The sequence below is a fragment of the Gnatocerus cornutus genome, unplaced genomic scaffold (assembly GCF_029298725.1).
Source record: "Gnatocerus cornutus isolate USDA-ARS CGAHR unplaced genomic scaffold, icGnaCorn1.1 ctg00000023.1, whole genome shotgun sequence".
Taxonomy (NCBI): Eukaryota; Metazoa; Arthropoda; class Insecta; order Coleoptera; family Tenebrionidae; genus Gnatocerus; species Gnatocerus cornutus.
The window spans coordinates 4,666,290-4,692,216 of record NW_028275375.1 but is presented as its reverse complement, the minus strand read 5'-3'; the positions used below and the strand labels follow the sequence as shown (position 1 = coordinate 4,692,216).

The 25,927-nt window shown below is 30.3% G+C and overlaps 1 protein-coding gene across 4 annotated transcripts in view; it reads right to left on the bottom strand.

Annotated features, from left to right (window-relative positions):
• LOC148166507 (echinoderm microtubule-associated protein-like 2) overlaps positions 1-25,927 on the bottom strand; it is a 47,798-nt gene that overhangs the window by 18,792 nt on the left and 3,079 nt on the right. For 3 of the 4 annotated variants that reach the window (XM_088048933.1, XM_088048934.1, XM_088048937.1), the window contains exon 1: positions 2,951-3,286. In XM_088048933.1, coding sequence (XP_087905059.1) covers positions 2,951-3,068 — 118 coding nt within the window. In that variant the 5' untranslated portion in view covers positions 3,069-3,286. Of the gene's footprint in view, positions 1-2,950; positions 3,287-18,148; positions 18,237-25,927 lie in introns of those variants that run through there. The other variant, XM_088048938.1, reaches the window with a different exon arrangement.

Sequence of the window (25,927 nt, the reverse complement as noted above, 5' to 3'; positions counted from 1 at the left end):
AAATGTCAAAATTTTACGACAAAAGATACACATTTTAGAAATTTTTATCTTGAAGACGAAACTAGAATTTTCAAAATTTTTGTAAAAATTTGTAACTTGGGTAATTTTACCTCTATCGAAATGAAATTTTCGGACATTAACTGCCCTAATGTGCGTTTAATATGCCAAATGTCAAAATTCTACGAGAAAAGATCCAAATTTTAGAAATTTTTATCTTGAAGACGAAACTAGAATTTTAAAAATTTTTGTAAAAATTTGTGACTAATAATTTTAACTCTACTGAAATGAAATTCTAGGATATTCATTGTTTTAATGTGCTTGTTAATTATGCCAAATGTCAAAATTTTACGACAAAAGATACACATTTTAGAAATTTTCATCTTGAAGACGAAACTAGAATTTTCCAAATTTTTGTAAAACTTTGTAACTCTAGTAATTTTAACTCTACAGAAATGAATTTTTAGGATATTTATTGTTTTGATGTGCTCGTTAATTATGACAAATGTCAAAATTTCACGACAAAAGATACAAATTTTTATCTTGAAGACAAAACTAGAATTTTCAAAATTTTTGTAAAAATTTGTAACTTTGGTAATTTTACCTCTATAGAAATGAAACTCTCGGACATTAATTGCCTTAATGTGCTCCTTCAATATGCCAAATGTCAAAATTTTACGACAAAAGATATACATTTTAGAAATTTTTATCTTGAAGACGCAACTTGAATTTTCAATTTTTTTATAAAAAATCGTAACCCTGGTAATTTTAACTCTATATAAATGAAGCCTCAGGGCATGAATTGCCTAGATGTGCTTGTTAAATATGCCAAATGTCAAAATTTTACGACAAAAAATGAAATACTTACAAATTTTTATTTTTTAAGACGAAACTAAAATTTTCAAAATTTTTGTAAAAATTCGAAACTCTGGTCATTTCAACTCTATCGAAATGAAACTTTCGGACATTTGTCTTAATGTGCTCATTAACTACGCCAAATGTCGAAATTCTACCACAAAAGGTACAAATTTTAGAAATTTTTATCATTAAAAAAAAATTGTCGTCTTTGTAAAAGTTTGTAACTCTGGAAATGAAACTTTAAGGCTTTAATTTTCTTAATGTGTTTGTTACTTGGGCCAAATGTCAAAACTCGACGACAAAAGACACCAATTTTAGAAATTTTTATCCTCGAGAAAAAACTTAAATTTCCAAAATTTTTGGAAAAATTCGTAACTCTGGTAATCTTAACTCGATAGAAATGAAATTTGAGATGGTCAACGGTCTTGAATTGCTTACTGACTAGCCAAATGCCAAAATTCTACTATAAAAGATAAAAATTTTAGAAATTTTTATTTTTAAGACGAAACGAAAATTTTCAAAATTTTTATAAAAATTTGCAACTTCAGTAATTTCAACTCTATGGAAATGCAACTTTAGGACATTCCTTGCCTTACTGTGCTCGTTAATTATACCAAATGTCAAAATTCTTCGACAAAAGAAACAAATTTAAGTAAATTTTTATATTTGACACAAAACTTAAATTTTCAAAATTTTTGTAAAAATTTGTAACTCTGGTAATTTCAATTCTATAAATGACACTTTCGGATATAAATTGTCTTACTGTGCTTGTTAATTACGCCAAATTTCGAAATTTTACGACAAAAGACACAAATTTTAGAAATTTTTTATCTCTAATACGAAACTTCAATTTTAAAGTTTTTGTAAAAATTCGTAACTTGGGTAATTTCAAATCTATCGAAATAAAACTTTCAGAAGTTAATTGTCTTAATGTGGTCGTTAATTGTGCCAAATGTCAAAATTCTACCACAAAAGGTACAAATTTTAGAAATTGTTATCTCAAAAAACTTTGGGACATTAATTGTCTTGATGTGCTTCTTAATTACGCCAAATGTCACAATTCCACGACAAAAGATACGAATTTACAAATTTTTATTATTAGGATAAAACTAGAATTTCACAAATTTTTATAAAAATTTGTTGAAGGAAAATCAACCATCTTTTAGGGCCTCAAACGACCTTAATCCTTTCTGACACTCGTCGCTGTATTCACCCCTTTACAGGGCCGAGTCCCGACATGCCACACTGGGGGCCCCCTTTTTCAATTATTCAAAGAAAGATCAATACCACGTCAAGTTTGCAGACCTGGCAAACGTCTAATTAAACTCAATAGAAAACTGAAAGTAAATTACAGTGCATAGAATGACATGCGGCGTATTTCCTCGTATGTAATTACAACTTTACAATTTCATGTTGTAAATACACGTTGTCTACAACTTTTCAGTGCTACCAACCCACTTCGAACTTCAAAGCCTCCCAATAACAATTTTATCTTTTTCAGTCATAACAAACGTGTTGTTAGTGCAGTAAACAGCAAGTTAACAGCTGCAAGCAAAATATTTAGTTACAAAGTTTACGCTCATCATCACTTCCAGGCAGTTCTCTTTATTGTTTAATGTTTATCCTATTAGGGCAATCATACGGCCGTAAATAGCAGCTAATATAATGTAGAAGCGGGGCGTGAATGACAATCATGCTAATGACATCACTCTATAAAAATTTCATTATGTAATTAAAAGTGCGACATTACAGTCGCGCGCAAAAAAATCCGACGCCAATGCGAGCGTGTGATTGGTCGTTTGTCCACAACATAACCTACAAACGTCAAAATTTCGAATGAAATCTTAATTGTGTGATGCCCCGATTTCGATAAACACACAATAGAAGTTTTTCTGCGGCTTGAATTCGCGAGAAATCAACGGAAATACCAGTTCAGCTGGAAACCGTGCGACTGCAAATGCTATTTTATGTAAACTAGTACTGTAATAAGAGAAAAAATCGTGACAGTTAAGATTTGATATTGCCGGTTAACAGTTAGATGTTAATCTGCATATCGAGGCATTTATTGCCGTTTGAAGAGAAACTCTGCACTTACGCCAGGCAGTGTAAGCATCGTTAAAATTGGGACTTTCCACGATATCCGGGATGCTCCGGTGCCCGGAAATGTCCTCAGATTTGGACAAATCGTCGATGCTCCAGTCTCCATCAGTCATTGTCCGGTTTTTGTGTTCATTTTGTTGCACCGCTCGACCGCGCGGGTTTTTTATTAATTAATTGTTGCACCGAGAGATTTGTACTTGCAGATTTGCACAATTGGTGTAATTAATTAAACGTTTTACCGGTTTCTGCACCTTTCACGTTCAATTCTACAACAATTAAACACGACGTTGGGAACGGCGTCCGCACATGTAAACACGACGAATTGATCCGAAGCTCTGCCGGTTTCGGCGCCGGTTTAATGAGATGAAAATCAATAAGAGCATATAGTTGGGTTTTCTGATGAGCGAGCGCTTTTCTTTTTGGATTTGGAGCGTCCTTCACGTCGATGTAATTCATAATTTGAAAGATACAGTTGGAACCCCAAAACTAGTCAATTTACTAGTCTAAATATAAAGTTTTGTGGAAAAATTGCCATCGTCCTAATCCTAGAGATATTTTTTTTTAGATTTTTTCCCCGTGCAGCTACAATTTTGTAATTTAGTGTGTCAAGTGCAGAGATCGCAACTAGTAAATCCTGAAAATTTCAACTTTTTTTCTCGAAAAATGTTCAATTTACCGGACTAAATAGACAGTTTTGAGAAAAATTGCGATTTTCTCCTTAATAATTTTTTTTTTCAAATTCTTCCCTGTAAAGCTACAATTTTGTCATTTGATGTGTCAAAAGCAAAGATTGCAACTAGTAATTCCTAAAAATTTAGACTTTTTTACTTAAAAAACGTTGGATTTACCGGACTAAATAAAAATTTTTGGAAAAATTGGTATTTTCTCCCTGAAGCTGTATTTTTTTTATTTCTTTATCTGTGCAGCTAGAAATTTGAAATTTGGGGTAATTAATGCAAGCATTGAAACTAGTAAATCCTAAAAATTTCGTCTTTTTTTACCCAAAAAATGCCCAATTTACAGGACTAAATCGAAAGTTTTGAGAAAAATTGCTATTTTCTCCCTAATGCTGAAATTTTTAATTTTTTTCCCTGAGCAGCTAGATATTTGAAATTTAGTGTGTCTAATGGAGAGATCGCAACTAGTAAATCCTGAAAATTTCGACTTTTTTTCTCGAAAAGTGTTCAATTTACCGGACTAAATTGACAGTTTTGAGAAAAATTGCGATTTTCTCCTTAATAAATTTTTTTTTTCAAATTCTTCCCTGTAAAGCTACAATTTTGTAATTTGATGTGTCAAATGCAAAGATTGCAACTAGTAATTCCTAAAAATTTAGACTTTTTTCTTAAAAAACGTTGGATTTACCGGACTAAATAAAAATTTTTTGGAAAAATTGGTGTTTTCTCCCTGAAGCTGATTTTTTTTATTTCTTTATCTGTGCAGCTAGAAATTTGAAATTTGGGGTAATTAATGCAAGCATTGAAACTAGTAAATCCTAAAAATTTCGTCTTTTTTTACCCAAAAAATGCCCAATTTACAGGACTAAATCGAAAGTTTTGAGAAAAATTGCTATTTTCTCCCTAATGCTGAAATTTTTAATTTTTTTCCCTTAGCAGCTAGATATTTGAAATTTAGTGTGTCTAATGGAGAGATCGCAACTAGTAAATCCTGAAAATTTCGACTTTTTTTCTCGAAAAGTGTTCAATTTACCGGACTAAATTGACAGTTTTGAGAAAAATTGCGATTTTCTCCTTAATAAATTTTTTTTTTCAAATTCTTCCCTGTAAAGCTACAATTTTGTAATTTGATGTGTCAAATGCAAAGATTGCAACTAGTAATTCCTAAAAATTTAGACTTTTTTCTTAAAAAACGTTGGATTTACCGGACTAAATAAAAATTTTTTGGAAAAATTGGTGTTTTCTCCCTGAAGCTGTATTTTTTTTTATTTCTTTATCTGTGCAGCTAGAAATTTGAAATTTGGGGTAATTAATGCAAGCATTGAAACTAGTAAATCCTAAAAATTTCGTCTTTTTTTACCCAAAAAATGCCCAATTTACAGGACTAAATCGAAAGTTTTGAGAAAAATTGCTATTTTCTCCCTAATGCTGAAATTTTTAATTTTTTTCCCTGAGCAGCTAGATATTTGAAATTTAGTGTGTCTAATGGAGAGATCGCAACTAGTAAATCCTGAAAATTTCGACTTTTTTCCTCGAAAAATGTCCAATTTACCGGACTAAATAGACAGTTTTGAGAAAAATTGCAATTTTCTCCTTAATAATTTTTTTTTTCAAATTCTTCCCTGTAAAGCTACAATTTTGTAATTTGATGTATCAAATGCAAAGATTGCAACTAGTAATTCCTAAAAATTAAGACTTTTTTACTTAAAAAACGTTGGATTTACCGGACTAAATAAAATTTTTTGGAAAAATTGGTATTTTCTCCCTGAAGCTGTATTTTTTTTTATTTCTTTATCTGTGCAGCTAGAAATTTGAAATTTGGGGTAATTAATGCAAGCATTGAAACTAGTAAATCCTAAAAATTTCGTCTTTTTTTACCCAAAAAATGCCCAATTTGCAGGACTAAATCGAAAGTTTTGAGAAAAATTGCTATTTTCTCCCTAATGCTGAAATTTTTAATTTTTTTCCCTGAGCAGCTAGATATTTGAAATTTAGTGTGTCTAATGGAGAGATCGCAACTAGTAAATCCTGAAAATTTCGACTTTTTTTCTCGAAAAGTGTTCAATTTACCGGACTAAATTGACAGTTTTGAGAAAAATTGCGATTTTCTCCTTAATAAATTTTTTTTTTCAAATTCTTCCCTGTAAAGCTACAATTTTGTAATTTGATGTGTCAAATGCAAAGATTGCAACTAGTAATTCCTAAAAATTTAGACTTTTTTCTTAAAAAACGTTGGATTTACCGGACTAAATAAAAATTTTTTGGAAAAATTGGTGTTTTCTCCCTGAAGCTGTATTTTTTTTTATTTCTTTATCTGTGCAGCTAGAAATTTGAAATTTGGGGTAATTAATGCAAGCATTGAAACTAGTAAATCCTAAAAATTTCGTCTTTTTTTACCCAAAAAATGCCCAATTTACAGGACTAAATCGAAAGTTTTGAGAAAAATTGCTATTTTCTCCCTAATGCTGAAATTTTTAATTTTTTTCCCTTAGCAGCTAGATATTTGAAATTTAGTGTGTCTAATGGAGAGATCGCAACTAGTAAATCCTGAAAATTTCGACTTTTTTTCTCGAAAAGTGTTCAATTTACCGGACTAAATTGACAGTTTTGAGAAAAATTGCGATTTTCTCCTTAATAAATTTTTTTTTTCAAATTCTTCCCTGTAAAGCTACAATTTTGTAATTTGATGTGTCAAATGCAAAGATTGCAACTAGTAATTCCTAAAAATTTAGACTTTTTTCTTAAAAAACGTTGGATTTACCGGACTAAATAAAAATTTTTTGGAAAAATTGGTGTTTTCTCCCTGAAGCTGTATTTTTTTTTATTTCTTTATCTGTGCAGCTAGAAATTTGAAATTTGGGGTAATTAATGCAAGCATTGAAACTAGTAAATCCTAAAAATTTCGTCTTTTTTTACCCAAAAAATGCCCAATTTACAGGACTAAATCGAAAGTTTTGAGAAAAATTGCTATTTTCTCCCTAATGCTGAAATTTTTAATTTTTTTCCCTGAGCAGCTAGATATTTGAAATTTAGTGTGTCTAATGGAGAGATCGCAACTAGTAAATCCTGAAAATTTCGACTTTTTTTCTCGAAAAGTGTTCAATTTACCGGACTAAATTGACAGTTTTGAGAAAAATTGCGATTTTCTCCTTAATAAATTTTTTTTTTCAAATTCTTCCCTGTAAAGCTACAATTTTGTCATTTGATGTGTCAAAAGCAAAGATTGCAACTAGTAATTCCTAAAAATTTAGACTTTTTTACTTAAAAAACGTTGGATTTACCGGACTAAATAAAAATTTTTGGAAAAATTGGTATTTTCTCCCTGAAGCTGTATTTTTTTTATTTCTTTATCTGTGCAGCTAGAAATTTGAAATTTGGGGTAATTAATGCAAGCATTGAAACTAGTAAATCCTAAAAATTTCGTCTTTTTTTACCCAAAAAATGCCCAATTTACAGGACTAAATCGAAAGTTTTGAGAAAAATTGCTATTTTCTCCCTAATGCTGAAATTTTTAATTTTTTTCCCTGAGCAGCTAGATATTTGAAATTTAGTGTGTCTAATGGAGAGATCGCAACTAGTAAATCCTGAAAATTTCGACTTTTTTTCTCGAAAAGTGTTCAATTTACCGGACTAAATTGACAGTTTCGAGAAAAATTGCGATTTTCTCCTTAATAAATTTTTTTTTTCAAATTCTTCCCTGTAAAGCTACAATTTTGTAATTTGATGTGTCAAATGCAAAGATTGCAACTAGTAATTCCTAAAAATTTAGACTTTTTTCTTAAAAAACGTTGGATTTACCGGACTAAATAAAAATTTTTGGAAAAATTGGTATTTTCTCCCTGAAGCTGTATTTTTTTTATTTCTTTATCTATGCAGCTAGAAATTTGAAATTTGGGGTAATTAATGCAAGCATTGAAACTAGTAAATCCTAAAAATTTCGTCTTTTTTTACCCAAAAAATGCCCAATTTACAGGACTAAATCGAAAGTTTTGAGAAAAATTGCTATTTTCTCCCTAATGCTGAAATTTTTAATTTTTTTCCCTGAGCAGCTAGATATTTGAAATTTAGTGTGTCTAATGGAGAGATCGCAACTAGTAAATCCTGAAAATTTCGACTTTTTTCCTCGAAAAATGTCCAATTTACCGGACTAAATAGACAGTTTTGAGAAAAATTGCAATTTTCTCCTTAATAATTCTTTTTTTCAAATTCTTCCCTGTAAAGCTACAATTTTGTAATTTGATGTATCAAATGCAAAGATTGCAACTAGTAATTCCTAAAAATTAAGACTTTTTTTACTTAAAAAACGTTGGATTTACCGGACTAAATAAAAATTTTTTGGAAAAATTGGTATTTTCTCCCTGATGCTGTAATTTTTTTTATTTCTTTATATGTGCAGCTAGAAATTTGAAATTTGGGGTAATTAATGCAAGCATTGAAACTAGTAAATCCTAAAAATTTCGTCTTTTTTTACCCAAAAAATGCCCAATTTACAGGACTAAATCGAAAGTTTTGAGAAAAATTGCTATTTTCTCCCTAATGCTGAAATTTTTAATTTTTTTCCCTGAGCAGCTAGATATTTGAAATTTAGTGTGTCTAATGGAGAGATCGCAACTAGTAAATCCTGAAAATTTCGACTTTTTTCCTCGAAAAATGTCCAATTTACCGGACTAAATAGACAGTTTTGAGAAAAATTGCAATTTTCTCCTTAATAATTTTTTTTTTCAAATTCTTCCCTGTAAAGCTACAATTTTGTAATTTGATGTATCAAATGCAAAGATTGCAACTAGTAATTCCTAAAAATTAAGACTTTTTTACTTAAAAAACGTTGGATTTACCGGACTAAATAAAAATTTTTGGAAAAATTGGTATTTTCTCCCTGAAGCTGTATTTTTTTTTATTTCTTTATCTGTGCAGCTAGAAATTTGAAATTTGGGGTAATTAATGCAAGCATTGAAACTAGTAAATCCTAAAAATTTCGTCTTTTTTTACCCAAAAAATGCCCAATTTGCAGGACTAAATCGAAAGTTTTGAGAAAAATTGCTATTTTCTCCCTAATGCTGAAATTTTTAATTTTTTTCCCTGAGCAGCTAGATATTTGAAATTTAGTGTGTCTAATGGAGAGATCGCAACTAGTAAATCCTGAAAAATTCGACTTTTTTCCTCGAAAAATGTCCAATTTACCGGACTAAATTGACAGTTTTGAGAAAAATTGCGATTTTCTCCTTAATAATTTTTTTTTTCAAATTCTTCCCTGTAAAGCTACAATTTTGTAATTTGATGTGTCAAATGCAAAGATTGCAACTAGTAATTCCTAAAAATTTAGACTTTTTTCTTAAAAAACGTTGGATTTACCGGACTAAATAAAAATTTTTTGGAAAAATTGGTATTTTCTCCCTGATGCTGGATTTTTTTTTATTTCTTTATCTGTGCATCTAGAAATTTGAAATTTGGGGTAATTAATGCAAGCATTGAAACTAGTAAATCCTAAAAATTTCGTCTTTTTTTACCCAAAAAATGCCCAATTTACAGGACTAAATCGAAAGTTTTGAGAAAAATTGCTATTTTCTCCCTAATGCTGAAATTTTTAATTTTTTTCCCTGAGCAGCTAGATATTTGAAATTTAGTGTGTCTAATGGAGAGATCGAAACTAGTTAATCCTGAACATTTTAACTTTTTCACCCAAAAAATGTCTAATTTACAAGACTAAATGGATAGTTTTGAGAAAAATTCCTATTCTCTTCCTAATACTGGAATATTTTTTTTATTTTCTCCCTGTCCAACTAGAAATTTGAAATTTAGTGTGTCTAATACAGAGATTACAACCAGTATATCCTGAAAATTTCGACTTTTTTACCTAAAAAATGTCCAAATTACAGGACTAAATAGAAAGTTTAGGAAAAAATTGCTATTCTCTCCCTGAAGCTGGAATATTTTTTTTTACTTTTTGTCCCTGTGCACCCAGATATTTGAAATTTAGTGTGTCTAATGCAGAGATCACAACTAGTAAATCTTAAAAATTAAGACTTTTTTTACTCACAAAACGTCGAATTTACCGGACTAAATAAAAAGTTTTTGGAAAAATTGGTATTTATTCCCTGATGCTAAAATAATTTTTTATTTCTTTATCTGTGCAGCTAGAAATTTGAAATTTAGTGTGATTAATGCAAACATCAAAACGAGTAAATCCTGAAAATTTCGTCTTTTTTACCAAAAAAATGTCCAATTTACAGGACTAAATCGAAAGTTTTGAGAAAAATTGCTATTTTCTCTCTAAAGCTGGAATTTTTTCTTTTTTAACTTTCTCCCTGTGCAGCTAGAAATTTGAAATTTAGTGTGTCTAATGGAGAGATCACAATTAGTAAATCCCGAAAATTTAGACCTCTTTACCCAAAAAATGTCTAATTTACAGGACTAAATGGACAGTTTTGAGAAAAATTCCTATTCTCTCCCAAAATACTGGAATATTTCTTTTTATTTTTTCCCTGCCTGTGCAGCTAGAAATTTGAAATTTAGTGTGTCTAATGTCACAACTAGTCAATCCTGAAAATTTTACCCAAAAAATGTCCAAATTACAGGACTAAATTAAAAGTTTTGGGAAAAATTGGTATTTTCTCCCTATTGCTGGAATATATTTTTTTTATTTCTTTCCCTGTGCAGCTACAAATTTGAAATTTAGTGTGTTTAATGTAAACATCGAAAATAGTAAATCCTGAAAATTTCGCCTTTTTTACCCAAAAAATGTCCAATTTATAGGACTAAATCGAAAGTTTTGAGAAAAATTGCTATTTTCTCCCAAATGCTGAAACTTTTTATATTTTTAATTTTTTTCCTTTGTAGCGATATTTGAAATTTAGTGTGTCTAATGCAGAGATCACAACTAGTAAATCTTGAAAATTTCGACTTTTTTATCCAAAAAATTTCCAAATTACAGAACTAAATAAAAAGTTTTGGAAAAAATTGCTATTTTCTCCCTGATGCTGAAATATTTTTTTTATTTTTCTCCCTGTGCAGCTAGAAATTTGAAATTTGAAATTTGGTGTAGCTAATGCAAAGATCTAAAGCAGTAAATTCTCCAAATTTCGACTTTTTTGTCCGAAAAATGTCCAATTTACAGGATTAAATAGAAAGTTTTGGAAAAAAATGATATTCTCTCCCCGATTCTGAAAAATTGTTTTTCTTAATTTTTTGCCTGTGCAGCTAGAAATTTGAAATTTAGTGTGTCTAATGCAGAGATCGCAACTAGTAAATCCCGAAAATTTCAACGTTTTTACCCAAAAAATGTCCAAATTACAGGGCTAAATTAAAAGTTATGGGAAAAATTGGTATTTTCTCCCTGTTGCTGGAATATATTTTTTTTATTTCTTTCCCTGTGCAGCTACAAATTTGAAATTTAGTGTGTTTAATGTAAACATCGAAAATAGTAAATCCTGAAAATTTCGCCTTTTTTACCCAAAAAATGTCCAATTTATAGGACTAAATCGAAAGATTTGAGAAAAATTGCTATTTTCTCCCAAATGCTGAAACTTTTTATATTTTTAATTTTTTTCCTTTGTAGCTAGATATTTGAAATTTAGTGTGTCTAATGCAGAGATCACAACTAGTAAATCTTGAAAATTTCGACTTTTTTATCCAAAAAATGTCCAAATTACAGAACTAAATAAAAAGTTTTGGAAAAAATTGCTATTTTCTCCCTGATGCTGAAATATTTTTTTTATTTTTCTCACTGTGCAGCTAGAAATTTGAAATTTAGTGTGTTCAATGCAGAGATTACAACTAGTAAATCTTGAAAATTTAGACTTTTTTACCCAAAAAATATCGAATTTACCGGACTAAATAAAAAGTTTTTGGAGAAATTGGTATTTTCTCCTTGATGCTAAAATATATTTTTTTTATTTCTTTATATGTGCAGCTAGAAATTTGAAATTTGGTGTGTTTAATGCAGAGATTACAACTAGTCAATCCTGAAAATTTCGACTTTTTTATCCAAAAAATGTCCAAATTACAGAACTAAATAAAAAGTTTTGGAAAACATTGCGATTCTCTCCCTGATGCTGAAATATTTTTTTTATTTTTCTCACTGTGCAGCTAGAAATTTGAAATTTAGTGTGCTCAATGCAGAGATTACAACTAGTAAATCTTGAAAATTTAGACTTTTTTACCCAAAAAACGTCGAATTTACCGGCCTAAATAAAAAATTTTGAAAAAAATTGTATTTTCTCCTTGAAGCTAGGATATATTTTTTTCAATTTGCAGCTAGAAATTTGAAATTTAGTGTGATTAATGCAAACATCGAAACTGGTAAATCCTGAAAATTTTGTCTTTTTTACAGAATTAAATCGAAAGTTTTGAGAAAAATTACTATTTTCTCCATAATGCTGAAATTGTTAATTTTTTTATTTTTTTTTTCGTGCAGCTTGATATTTGAAATTTAGTGTGTTTAATGCAACGATCACAAGTAAATCTTGAAAGTTTAGCTACTCAAAAAACGTCGAATTTACCGGACTAAATAAAAAGTTTTTGGAAAAATTGGCATTCTCTCCCTGATGCTGGAATAATTTTTTTTTATTTCTCTCCCTGTGCAGCTAAAATTTGAAATTTCGTGTTATTAATGCTAACATCGAAACAAGTAAATCCTGAAAATATCATCTTTTTCACCCGAAAAATGTCAGAACTAAATCGAAACTCTTGAGAAAAATTCTTCTTTTCTCCTTAATGCTAGAATTTTTTATTTTTTAATTTTCTCCCTATGCAGCTAGAAATTTGAAATTTGGTGTGGCTAATGCAAAGACCTAAAGCAGTAAATTCTCCAAATTTCGACTTTCTTGTCCGAAAAATGTCCAATTTACAGGACTAAATAGAAAGTTTTGTAAAAAAATGTTTTTCTCTTCCCGATTCTGAAAAATTGTTTTTATTAATTTTTGCCTGTGCACCTAGAAATTTGAAATTTAGTGTGTCTAATGCAGAGATCGCAACTAGTAAATCCCGAAAATTTCAACGTTTTTACCCAAAAATTGTCCAATTTACAGGACTAAATAGAAAGTTGCGAGAACAATTTTTTTCTTAGTTTGGGAAAAAAATTGCATTTCTGTTAAATTTCACGCCATCACATAAAAAATAAACTTTATCAGAGCCTCCGGTGTTGGCGGAGCCTGCAATGCAGCGTTCACGTTTTGGGTCTGCGGAAGGCCGAGCTATCAGCCGTGAATCCGGTAACTGAAAAAACCAATTGTTCAACGCTTGCATCGATCAAAAATGTAGTCTAGTGTGCAGTGCAAGGCCGCTGGAAAAGTCGATTGACCCGATCTGGTTCAAGAAAATACAGTGTGGTGTGCTAATGAAGGACATCCGCAAGAGCGAGAGTAATTAATTTTAATATCGCAGGGAGAAATAAGTGGCGATGCCAATGTGAAAATTAAATCGATGAAAGTAAAAAGGTTGATAGGATCGATAAATTGTAGGTGTGCAGGAATAAAAGTGCTTAGATGGAATTGAAAGTCGCTGCTTTACATTATTCCGTTTTTGCAGGCTTGGAGAAAATAATTGGATTAGATTAGCTGCGGCCTTCATTCTCGCGAAAGAAAATTTGAGAAAAATTTGCAAATATAGACAATCTAAGAAAACGTCTAAAAAGCAACAAGAATTAAGGATCTAAGAATAGTTAAATCGAATCTAAAGAGAATCCAGAAGAAATTAGAAAAACTTGAAAAGCAATTAAAAAAAAAATGAAAAGATTATAAATTTTGATCTGCGACTTTTAAGCTCTGTAAGAAACGCGCACTCGACGTGAATCCGCCAGATTTAGATTCTCATATCTCTGTCAATAGATAAATGTATTAATAAATCTGTCAGTAATCGTTTACTCCATGAGGGGCCTCAGTACTCAGCACGAACTTGAGCCAAGGTCGGATTATGTAGATTTGCTTATCCGTTTTCTTTATCTTTCTTTTTACCACTGATTAAGTACAAAATCTGTCGACACTATCTCAGATAATATCGATAAAACGGCGCCCAGTAGGCCACGCATGATTCGTACGTCTGTTATCTGTGACATTAGTGCCAGGGCTACCAACACATTTCAATCAGCGAAGGCCGCAAATTTTATGTAGAATGACGAATGACGCTGCAGCTAGTCGTAGTAAAATTAGCATAAAAATAGTTATTCTATTAATTTTATTATTCTTAGAACAACATGGTATCAATAAACCACAATTCAATAATTAAATCATTTTCACTCTAGCCAAACAATGCTGACAACTTTAAAAAGGTCGAGTTGAGTACTGGGTCATGACCATTTCAGCCATAAAAGGACAAAATCCGTCGAAATTTCACCGATTGAAATCGTAAAGTGGTGGGTATATCGCGAAAGCCCTTTCACAATTTCTTTCGTTTTGGCTTCACAGTCGAAAAAATCCGAGGATTGTGGCGAAATTGGGTTAAGTAAAGTGTGGAATTAGATTTGAGGTTTGATAACATGAAAGGTCAATTTAGAGCTGTGTCGGAGAGATTAGACGACAAGAAAGTGTGTTTTAGCAAGATCATGTTATGTTATTAGTTATTATACTGCCATCTGCCAGAATAAATATTTAAATTTTTTGTTCTGAAAAAATTAGTTAGGGGTTATAACTCTGGTAATTTTAACGCCACAGAAATGAATTCTGGGGAGGTTAGTAATTTATACCTGATTACTAATTGTGCCAAATTTCAAGATTATAAACCAGAAGCAACTAATTTTAGATTTTTTATACCTATAGGTGTTGTAGAAGAGCCAAAATTTCTCAAAAATTTTTATTGAGGGTTGTAATTCTGGTAACTTTAACCCCACAGTTATCAAAATTGGAAAAATTAGTTACTTTAAGTTCCTCATTAACTGAGTCAAATTGCAAAATTTTCGGACAAACAGAACAAATTTTATAATTTTTATTCTAAAGATCAGCCGAAATTTTCCAAAAATTATTCTTAAGGCTTGTAACTCTGGTAATTTTAAGGCTACATTAATAAAATTTGGGCACATTACTAATTTAGACTTGCTTCCTGCTTGAGCCAAATTGCAAAATTATAGTGCAGAAGGGACAAATTTTAGAAATTTTTATTCTTTAGATGAGCCAAAAACTGCGTAAATTTTTTATCAAGGGTTGTAATTCTGGTAATTTTAACGCCACTGTAATTAAAATTTGAGGGGTTAATTTTTTGGGGCTCTTTACTAACTGGATTAAATTGCAAAATTTTAGATCAAACGAGATAAGTTTTGGAATTTTTATTCTGAAGATAAGCCCAAATTTCCCAATTTTTTTTCTTAAGGGTTGTAATTCTTGTAATTTTAACCCCACAGCAATCAAAATTGGGAAGATTTGTCATTTGGAGCTCCTTATTACCTGAGTTAAATTGCAAAATTTTTGGTCAAACAGGACAAATTTTATAATTTTTATTCTAAAGATCAGCCGAAATTTTCCAAAAATTATTCTTAAGGCTCTTTACTCTGGTAATTTTAAGGCTATATTAATAAAATTTAGGCAGATTACTAATTTAGACTTGCTTCCTGGTTGAGCCAAATTGCAAAATTATAGTGCAGAAGGAACAGATTTTAGAAATTTTTATTCGTTAGATGAGCCAAAAACTGCGTAAATTTTTTATCAAGGGTTGTAATTCTGGTAATTTTAACCCCACAGTTATCAAAATTGGGAAAATAAGTTACTTTAAGTTCCTCTTTAACTGAGTCAAATTGCAAAATTTTCGGACAAACAGGACAAATTTTATAATTTTTATTCAAAAGATCAGCCGAAATTTTCCAAAAATTATTCTAAAGGCTTGTAACTCTGGTAATTTTAAGGCTACATTAATAAAATTTGGGCAGATTACTAATTTAGACTTGCTTCCTGGTTGAGCCAAATTGCAAAATTATAATGCAGAAGGAACAGATTTTAGAAATTGTTATTCTTTAGATGAGCCAAAAACTGCGTAAATTTTTTATCAAGGGTTGTAATTCTGGTAATTTTAACGCCACTGCAATCAAAATTTGAGGGGTTAATTATTTGGGGCTCTTTACTAACTGGGTTAAATTGCAAAATTTTAGATCAAACGAAATAAATTTTGGAATTTTTATTCTAAAGATAAGCCCAAATTTCCCAAATTTTTTTCTTAAGAGTTGTAACCCCACAGCAATCAAAATTGGGAAGATTTGTCATTTGGAGCTCCTTATAACCTGAGTTAAATTGCAAAATTTTCGGTCAAACAGGACAAATTTTGGAATTTTTATTCTAAAGATCAGCCGAAATTTTCCAAAAATTTTTCTTAAGGTTTGTATCTCTAGTAATTTTAAGGCTACATTAATCAAATTTGGGCAGGTTACTAACTTAGATTTGCTTACTAGTTGGGCCAAATTTCAAAATTATAGAGCTGAAGGGACAGATTTTAAAAAAATTTCATCTTTAGATTAGCCAAAAACTGTAAATTTTTTCTTGTAATTTGATTGTAATTCTGGAAATTTTAACGAAATTGCAATCAAAATTGGGAAGATTACTTATTTGGAACTTCTTATTCTCGGTGTTCAATTTAGAAAATTTTAGGTCAAATGAGAATTTCTTATTCTGAAGATAAACCAAAATTTCCCAAATTTTTTTATTAAGGGTTGTAATTCTGGTAATTTTAACCCCACAGCAATCAAAATTGGGAAGATTAGTTATTTGTAGCTGTTATTTTGAAATTTTTATTCGAAAGATCAGCCAAAATTTTCCAAAAATTTTTCTTAAGGCTTGTAACTCTGTTAATTTTTGAGCTACATTAATCAAATTTGAGCAGGTTACTAACTTGGACTGACTTGTTTACTAGTAGGGCCAAATCTCAAAATTATGGAGCAAAAAGAACAGATTTTAGAATTTGTATTCGTTAAATGAGCCAAAAACTGTGAATTTTTTATCAAGGGTTGTAATTCTGGTAATTTTAGCGCCACAGGAATCAACATTCGGAAAATTAATTATTTGGGGCTCCATATTAACTGAGATAAATTGCAAAATTTTCGGTCAAACGAGATAAATTTTGGAATTTTTTATTCTGCAGATAAGCCGAAATTTCCGAAAGATTTTTATGAAGGCTTGTAACTTTGGGAATTTTAATGCTGCCGTAATCAAAATTGGGAAGATTAATAACCTAAACTTGCTTACTAATTGTGCCAAATTTTAAAATTATAGAGCAAAAGCGACAGATTTTATTATTATTTTTTTCTTTAGATGAGTCAAAAACTACGTAAAATTTGTATTAAAGGTTATAAATCTGGTAATTTTAACGCCACTGCAATCAAAATTTAGGAAAATAATTATTTGGAGCTCATTATTAACTGTTAAATTACAAAATTTTAGGTCAAACAAGAGAAATTTTGTAATTTTTATTCTGAAAATAAGCCGAAATTTTCTAAAAATGTTTCTTAAGGCTTGTAACTTTGGTAATTTTAACGCTACAGTAATCAAATTTGGGGAGGTTACTAACTAAGACTTGCTTACTATTTGTGCCAAATTTCAAAATTTTAGAGCAAAAGCGACTTGATTTTGATAAACCAAAAATCCCATTTTTTATACAAAGGGTTTTAATTCAGGTAATTTTAACGCCAAACCAACGAAACTTGAGGAAACTACAAATCAACATTTGTTAATTAACTGTGCTAAATCGCAACATTCTAGCCCAGAAGAGTCAAAATTTTAACATTTTTATTTTGATGCTGAACCAAAAACTTCCAAAAAAATATGTTAAATGCTCTAACTCCACTAGTTTTAAAGCCACAGCAATGAAATTTGGGAACGTTACCACTTTAGGCTTCGTTACCAACTATGCCAAATTACAAAATTATAGAGCAAAAGGGACAAATTATAAAAAAAATTCTGGCAATGAACAAAAAATTACTTATTTCTTTAGACGCTTCTACAGTAAACATCTATTGTCGACGCTTTTTATTCTTCAAACTCGCATTTCTTACATCACCTTCGTCAAACCCGTATTTGTCTAGAAAATTAATGAGCAAACATTTCTTAATGTGACCTTTACTCGACAACTGTTTGAATTAGCAACAATGCACGTCGAAATCTATTATGTACACCTGCGTCGCAAAAAAGTGCCCACAAATCGATAACTCCAATAAAAAAAAGCCCATTCTCCTAAGAAATGTCAACGAATTTCGGTTTTTTTTCTAACTTTCCAAATGCAGTTATGTCATAACTCAATTAGCGTCCAAACAAAACGAGCTGCGACCCACGTAAACAGGATTTTCATGCAACATGCTAACCTTGGTGAAGCATCTTCTATAAAAAATTTACAGGTAGATGCGAATAAATTTGCATGGATTCGCCAAAAATGATGCGGATACCTACGTGGAATCTGCGCATAAATTTCTAGTACGTTGCTATCTAATTAATTGGTTTTTCACTTGATTGAATTTCTTCTATCTATGGGTAATAAAGTGAGTAATTGGGTTAATTGTCTTATAGTGGGAGAGGTTGTTGACTTTTAATGGTTAAGAAAGTAAAACTTACTATTTTCCACTGAAGAGTCCATGGAGTCGCCGTTGAGATGCATCGTTGGAGGGTGCGAAGACAGCGTGGCTTAAGAAATGAGCATTTTCTGGAAAAGAAATGCTTGGGAATTAGAGGAATTAAAATTACTAGTATTTTTGGAGAAAATTCAAGATCAAGTACAATGGTATCTCGCCGATAAAAAATTCTAATCGCATTCTTTATCTCATGATATATTTTCTTAAATATCCATAAATAGGCAGCTTCTTGAACGTCGTAATTTGTATCGGTAATTGCATTTTTATTATAAATTTAGATTATAAAGTCAAATCAAAATTTTCAAAAGCGAAGCCTCACTAGCCGAAACTTTGATCGCTATTTGTTGGATCTGAATTTCAATCCTAGATTGGGAATCTGCGCAAAATTCGGCGTATAATAACGTATTTTTTCCAAAAAATAACCGAGATATCGATTTCAGAACGTTGCTATAATTTTAGTCATGAATTTTTGCGAAAATCTGCAAATTTCGACTGTAGAAAAATCAAAGAACTATTTCTTATGTAAAAAAATGCGAGAAAAACGATGGCGCAAACCGCATCTCAATATCTGAAATAGTTTTTGAGATATCGAGCACGAATTGTTTTGAACCTTCAAAAATTTGGTCCTCTGGCGACAACTCAAGAATTCAAACGGCCATAACTCAGTTATTTGTTGACGAAAATTCAAAAATTCTCCTGTTTTTGGATTCAGCGCGACATTCTGCGTAAAATGAGACCAAAATTTGTTGAATCTGCTTAATAAATAAACGAGGCATTGGCCAAAAACTGTTTTGAAAAGGTGAGCTCATAATCTATCTAGTGGCCAAATTTGAGATCGATCGGACAAATAGTTTACAAGCTATGGCCAAAAATAAAAAAAAATAAAAATTTCCATCGTTTGAGTCAAAATTTTTTTTCGCGAAAAATCGACTATTGAATTTTGGGCTTTTGAGAACATTTTCTAACGTAAAATGAGCCGAGAAAAACAATGGCGCAAACCGCATCTCAATATCTCAAATAGTTTCCGAGATATTTAAATTTAAAAATTACGAAAAATGAAAATCAACTTTCCGAAACTTTGATCGGCCATAACTCGGTTATTTGTAGTCGAATCTGATTTCAATCCCATATTTGGAATCTGCGGAAAATTCTGCGTACACCGATGTATAATAACTCAAGTTAACTCCAAAAATAAGCGAGATATCGGTATCAGAAGTTTGGCATAGTTTTAGTCATGAATTTTCGCGAGAAAGGTAAAAAATCGCGAGAAAAACGATGGCGCAAAGCATTTTTAAAAATCTGTCGTAGTTTCTGAGACATTGAAAAATGACACTTTGATCAACCATAACTCAGTTTTTTGTTGTCGGATGTGAATTTCGAGCCCAGATTTAGAATCTACGAGAAATTCTGCACAAAATGAGCCCAAATAATATAATTAAAAATAAGCGAGAAATCGACCGCAGGACCCAACAGTATCTTCAGAGTTTCTAGATTTTTATAATACAGATTCGCACCTCAAATACTTGACACAAATAGAAAAATCGCACTTGGAATGCGTCTCTCCTAAATCGAGATTTTTTAGATATCCAATCTTCAAGAGAATTCTCTAATTAGATCCGGATCTAAAAATCCAACGAGGAGGTGGCTAACTGTTACGACTCTGACCTTTGCTAATCATTTTCTGGGATAATTGCACAAATTCATTAACTTTGATAACTCCAAGTTTCCTTTTTTGTCTATTCTAAATTACAAAAAGTAAAAGGTAAATACCACCGCTCTCGAACTATTTTCCGAAATGAAACGTGCATTGCTAAATGTAAAAGTTATGTTCCACCAAAAGCCATCATTGTCAATGACAATAATTTAGCTCTTTAAAAGAAAATCACCACTTTGTTGTCGCGGCGTAGAAAGTTTAAATCGTCTCCATAAAAACAGTTCTTTTACTACAAAACTAGGAAAATATGTTATCACCGCTGGACCACTGTAGTTAACACCTGAAGCTGCTCATCGTAACGGTTTAGTAATCATTTATTAGCAAAAAAAAATGTTTAAACGCTTAATTTGCTTTGAAAAAAGTAACCTTGACTTCCTGTTCTCCAGTGCGATCTCACGACTTACTAAACCTGTCTTCATTGTTTTACGAAATAATGGGAAAGTGGCAGATACGGCCACTTCCTCTATGGTCATCTTCCCATAAAGCAAACAAAAGAACGTCACATCCGCTAGAAAGACCAACGCTTGATCGGCCAATTCGTCTTTTTCCTTGGAACTCCAGCAGAAGTAATAGATGTGGTCTCAGCTCGCGAAACCAGAAGACAATGGCCTGCTATTGCCGATCTGGATGAGTCATCCAACTCGGCAATACCTTTTAAGTCAGCGAAAGGACAAATGCTTGACCCAAATATGAATAATTTTATTCGCCTTGCACAGCTAAATTCAGCCGCTGCCACCCTTCCAACGGTTTTTCCACCACCGGAAGACAGGTGGTGGCTTTGCCAACGTGTTGCCAACGCATGGTGAGTTTGTCGAGCGATTTATAGGAAATTTGATCTAATCAACGGTTTAATTGGTGTTCACTCTTGTTTTCAAGTATGAGAGCAGGCAAGCGTTACTGTTTTTACTATTGTTGGCTCCGAGAAGTGAAGAAGTAAATAAATTGGAATTGAGAGATAACCGCACCTACGCCGATGAAATTGATTGCCATCTAACCATTATCGATTTTTTGCGCTTTATTTACACCGAGAATAATTAATACAGTGGTGAACGTGCTGAAAAAATGAAGAAATTCAACAGAGAAACACGGAAGTTGTTAATAAATCACTGGTTTTTGCATAACTGAAGACCGCTTGATCAAATTGTCTTTCAAGATACACGATTTTTTACACATAGTTCTTCGTTTCCTCATTTCAAATTTTGCTATCTTGTTCCGAGCGTTTAACTTGTTTACTGAGAGTGGCGATTTTTGTACTTTTACATTTTCATGAATATTGATGACCGTTTCTTTGGAATGAAGTGTTGCTTGCATGTGTGCAAGAAAATTTGTTTGTTTTTAGAGGCGATTATATGCAAAATGTGCAATGAATAGATGGTAATTTTAACAAAAAAATGGGAGAATTTATAACAATCCAGAGAAACTCAAGGTAAAATCTAGAACATCCAAGGAGCTGTTATCAAATTTTTAAAATTTTTGAAAAAACAAGATAACTCTAGAAATTTCAACTCTATAGAAATGAAATTTTAGGAGTTTAATGGTCTAAATTTACTTATTAATTGTGCCAAAACTCAAAGTTGTACGACAGAAGTAACAAATTTTAGAGATTTTTGTTAGTCGGACACCACAAAAATTTTAAATTTTTTTTGTAAAAAGATAATTCTGAGTTTTGACTCTATAGAAATAAAATTTAAAGAGGTTTATGGTCTGAATTTACTTCTTATTCATTATCCCAAATATCAAAATTGTACTATAGAAGAAACAAATTTTAGAGATTTTTGTTAGCCGAACAAAACGACTTTTCAACATTTTTGTAAAAAAAAAATTACTCCTGGAATTTTAACTCTATATAAATAAAATTTTAGGAGGTTAATTGTCTAAATTTACTTATTATTTACGCCAAATGTCAAAGTTCTACGACAGAAGTAACAAATTTTAGAGATTTTTGTTAGTCGAACACTACAAAAATTTTCAAAATTAAAAAAAAAACTCCGAGAATTTTAACTCTATAGAAATGAAATTTTAGGAAGTTCATGGTCTAAATTTACTTATTAATTATGTCAAAACTCAAAGTTCTACGACCGAAGTAACAAATTTTAGAAATTTTTGTTGGCCGGACATAACAAAAATTTAAATATTTTTGTAAAAAAGATAATTCTGAGAATTTTGACTCTATAAAAATCAAATTTGAAGAAGTTTATGGTCTAAATTTACTTTTTCATTATCCCAAATGTCAAAATTGTACTATAAAAGAAACAAATTTTAGAGATTTTTGTTAGTCGGACCCCACAAACATTTTCATTTTTTTTGGAAAAAATAACTCTGAGAGTTTTAACTCTATAGAAATGAAATTTGAAGAGGTTTATGGTCTAAATTTACTTTTTCATTATACCAAATGTCAAAATTGTACTATAGAAGAAACAAATTTTAGAGATTTTGGTTAGGCGAACAAAACGACTTTTCAACATTTTTGTAAAAAAAAATAACTTCTGGAATTTTAACTTTATATAAATAAAATTTTAGGAGGTTAGTTGTCTGAATTTATTTATTAATTACGCCAAATGTCAAAGTTCTACGACAGAAGTAACAAAATTTAGAGACTTTTGTTAGTCGGACATCACAAAGATTTTCAAAATTTTTGTAAAAAAAAATAACTCTGAGAGTTTTAACTCTATAGAAATGAAATTTAAAGAGGTTAATGGTTTGAATTTACTCACTAATTACGCCAAATGTCACAATTCTACGACAAAAGTAACAAATTTTAGAGATTTTTGTTAGTCGGACCCCACAAACATTTTCATTTTCTTTGAAAAAAAAAAAAAATTCTGAGAATTTCGACTATAAAAATGAAATTTGAAGAGGTTTATGGTCTAAATTTACTTTTTCATTATCCCAAATGTCAAAATTCTGCTATAGAAGAAACACATTTTAGAGATTTTGGATGGTCGGACAATACAAGAATTTCCAAAAGAAAAAAAAAAAGATAACTCTAGGATTTTTAACTCTATAGAAATAAAATTTTAGGAGGTTAGTTGTCTGAATTTACTTATTAATTAAGCCAAATGTCAAAGTTCTACGACAGAAGTAACAAAATTTAGAGACTTTTGTTAGTCGGACATCACAAAGATTTTCAAAATTTTTGTAAAAAAAAATAACTCTGAGAGTTTTAACTCTATAGAAATGAAATTTAAAGAGGTTAATGGTTTGAATTTACTCACTAATTACGCCAAATGTCACAATTCTACGACAAAAGTAACAAATTTTAGAGATTTTTGTTAGTCGGACCCCACAAACATTTTCATTTTCTTTGAAAAAAAAAAATTCTGAGAATTTCGACTATAAAAATGAAATTTGAAGAGGTTTATGGTCTAAATTTACTTTTTCATTATCCCAAATGTCAAAATTCTGCTATAGAAGAAACACATTTTAGAGATTTTGGTTGGTCGGACAATACAAGAATTTCCAAAAGAAAAAAAAAAGATAACTCTAGGATTTTTAACTCTATAGAAATAAAATTTTAGGAGGTTAGTTGTCTGAATTTACTTATTAATTAAGCCAAATGTCAAAGTTCTACGACAGAAGTAACAAAATTTAGAGACTTTTGTTAGTCGGACATCACAAAGATTTTCAAAATTTTTGTAAAAAAAAATAACTCTGAGAGTTTTAACTCTATAGAAATGAAATTTAAAGAGGTTAATGGTTTGAATTTACTCACTAATTACGCCAAATGTCACAATTCTACGACAAAAGTAACAAATTTTAGAGATTTTTGTTAGTCGGACCCCACAAACATTTTCATTTTCTTTGAAAAAAAAAAATTCTGAGAATTTCGACTATAAAAATGAAATTTGAAGAGGTTTATGGTCTAAATTTACTTTTTCATTATCCCAAATGTCAAAATTCTGCTATAGAAGAAACACATTTTAGAGATTTTGGTTGGTCGGACAATACAAGAATTTCCAAAAGAAAAAAAAAAGATAACTCTAGGATTTTTAACTCTATAGAAATAAAATTTTAGGAGGTTAGTTGTCTGAATTTACTTATTAATTAAGCCAAATGTCAAAGTTCTACGACAGAAGTAACAAAATTTAGAGACTTTTGTTAGTCGGACATCACAAAGATTTTCAAAATTTTTGTAAAAAAAAATAACTCTGAGAGTTTTAACTCTATAGAAATGAAATTTAAAGAGGTTAATGGTTTGAATTTACTCACTAATTACGCCAAATGTCACAATTCTACGACAAAAGTAACAAATTTTAGAGATTTTTGTTAGTCGGACCCCACAAACATTTTCATTTTCTTTGAAAAAAAAAAAATTCTGAGAATTTCGACTATAAAAATGAAATTTGAAGAGGTTTATGGTCTAAATTTACTTTTTCATTATCCCAAATGTCAAAATTCTGCTATAGAAGAAACACATTTTAGAGATTTTGGTTGGTCGGACAATACAAGAATTTCCAAAAGAAAAAAAAAAGATAACTCTAGGATTTTTAACTCTATAGAAATAAAATTTTAGGAGGTTAGTTGTCTGAATTTACTTATTAATTAAGCCAAATGTCAAAGTTCTACGACAGAAGTAACAAAATTTAGAGACTTTTGTTAGTCGGACATCACAAAGATTTTCAAAATTTTTGTAAAAAAAAATAACTCTGAGAGTTTTAACTCTATAGAAATGAAATTTAAAGAGGTTAATGGTTTGAATTTACTCACTAATTACGCCAAATGTCACAATTCTACGACAAAAGTAACAAATTTTAGAGATTTTTGTTAGTCGGACCCCACAAACATTTTCATTTTCTTTGAAAAAAAAAAATTCTGAGAATTTCGACTATAAAAATGAAATTTGAAGAGGTTTATGGTCTAAATTTACTTTTTCATTATCCCAAATGTCAAAATTCTGCTATAGAAGAAACACATTTTAGAGATTTTGGTTGGTCGGACAATACAAGAATTTCCAAAAGAAAAAAAAAAGATAACTCTAGGATTTTTAACTCTATAGAAATAAAATTTTAGGAGGTTAGTTGTCTGAATTTACTTATTAATTAAGCCAAATGTCAAAGTTCTACGACAGAAGTAACAAAATTTAGAGACTTTTGTTAGTCGGACATCACAAAGATTTTCAAAATTTTTGTAAAAAAAAATAACTCTGAGAGTTTTAACTCTATAGAAATGAAATTTAAAGAGGTTAATGGTTTGAATTTACTCACTAATTACGCCAAATGTCACAATTCTACGACAAAAGTAACAAATTTTAGAGATTTTTGTTAGTCGGACCCCACAAACATTTTCATTTTCTTTGAAAAAAAAAAATTCTGAGAATTTCGACTATAAAAATGAAATTTGAAGAGGTTTATGGTCTAAATTTACTTTTTCATTATCCCAAATGTCAAAATTCTGCTATAGAAGAAACACATTTTAGAGATTTTGGTTGGTCGGACAATACAAGAATTTCCAAAAGAAAAAAAAAAGATAACTCTAGGATTTTTAACTCTATAGAAATAAAATTTTAGGAGGTTAGTTGTCTGAATTTACTTATTAATTAAGCCAAATGTCAAAGTTCTACGACAGAAGTAACAAAATTTAGAGACTTTTGTTAGTCGGACATCACAAAGATTTTCAAAATTTTTGTAAAAAAAAATAACTCTGAGAGTTTTAACTCTATAGAAATGAAATTTAAAGAGGTTAATGGTTTGAATTTACTCACTAATTACGCCAAATGTCACAATTCTACGACAAAAGTAACAAATTTTAGAGATTTTTGTTAGTCGGACCCCACAAACATTTTCATTTTCTTTGAAAAAAAAAAAATTCTGAGAATTTCGACTATAAAAATGAAATTTGAAGAGGTTTATGGTCTAAATTTACTTTTTCATTATCCCAAATGTCAAAATTCTGCTATAGAAGAAACACATTTTAGAGATTTTGGTTGGTCGGACAATACAAGAATTTCCAAAAGAAAAAAAAAAGATAACTCTAGGATTTTTAACTCTATAGAAATAAAATTTTAGGAGGTTAGTTGTCTGAATTTACTTATTAATTAAGCCAAATGTC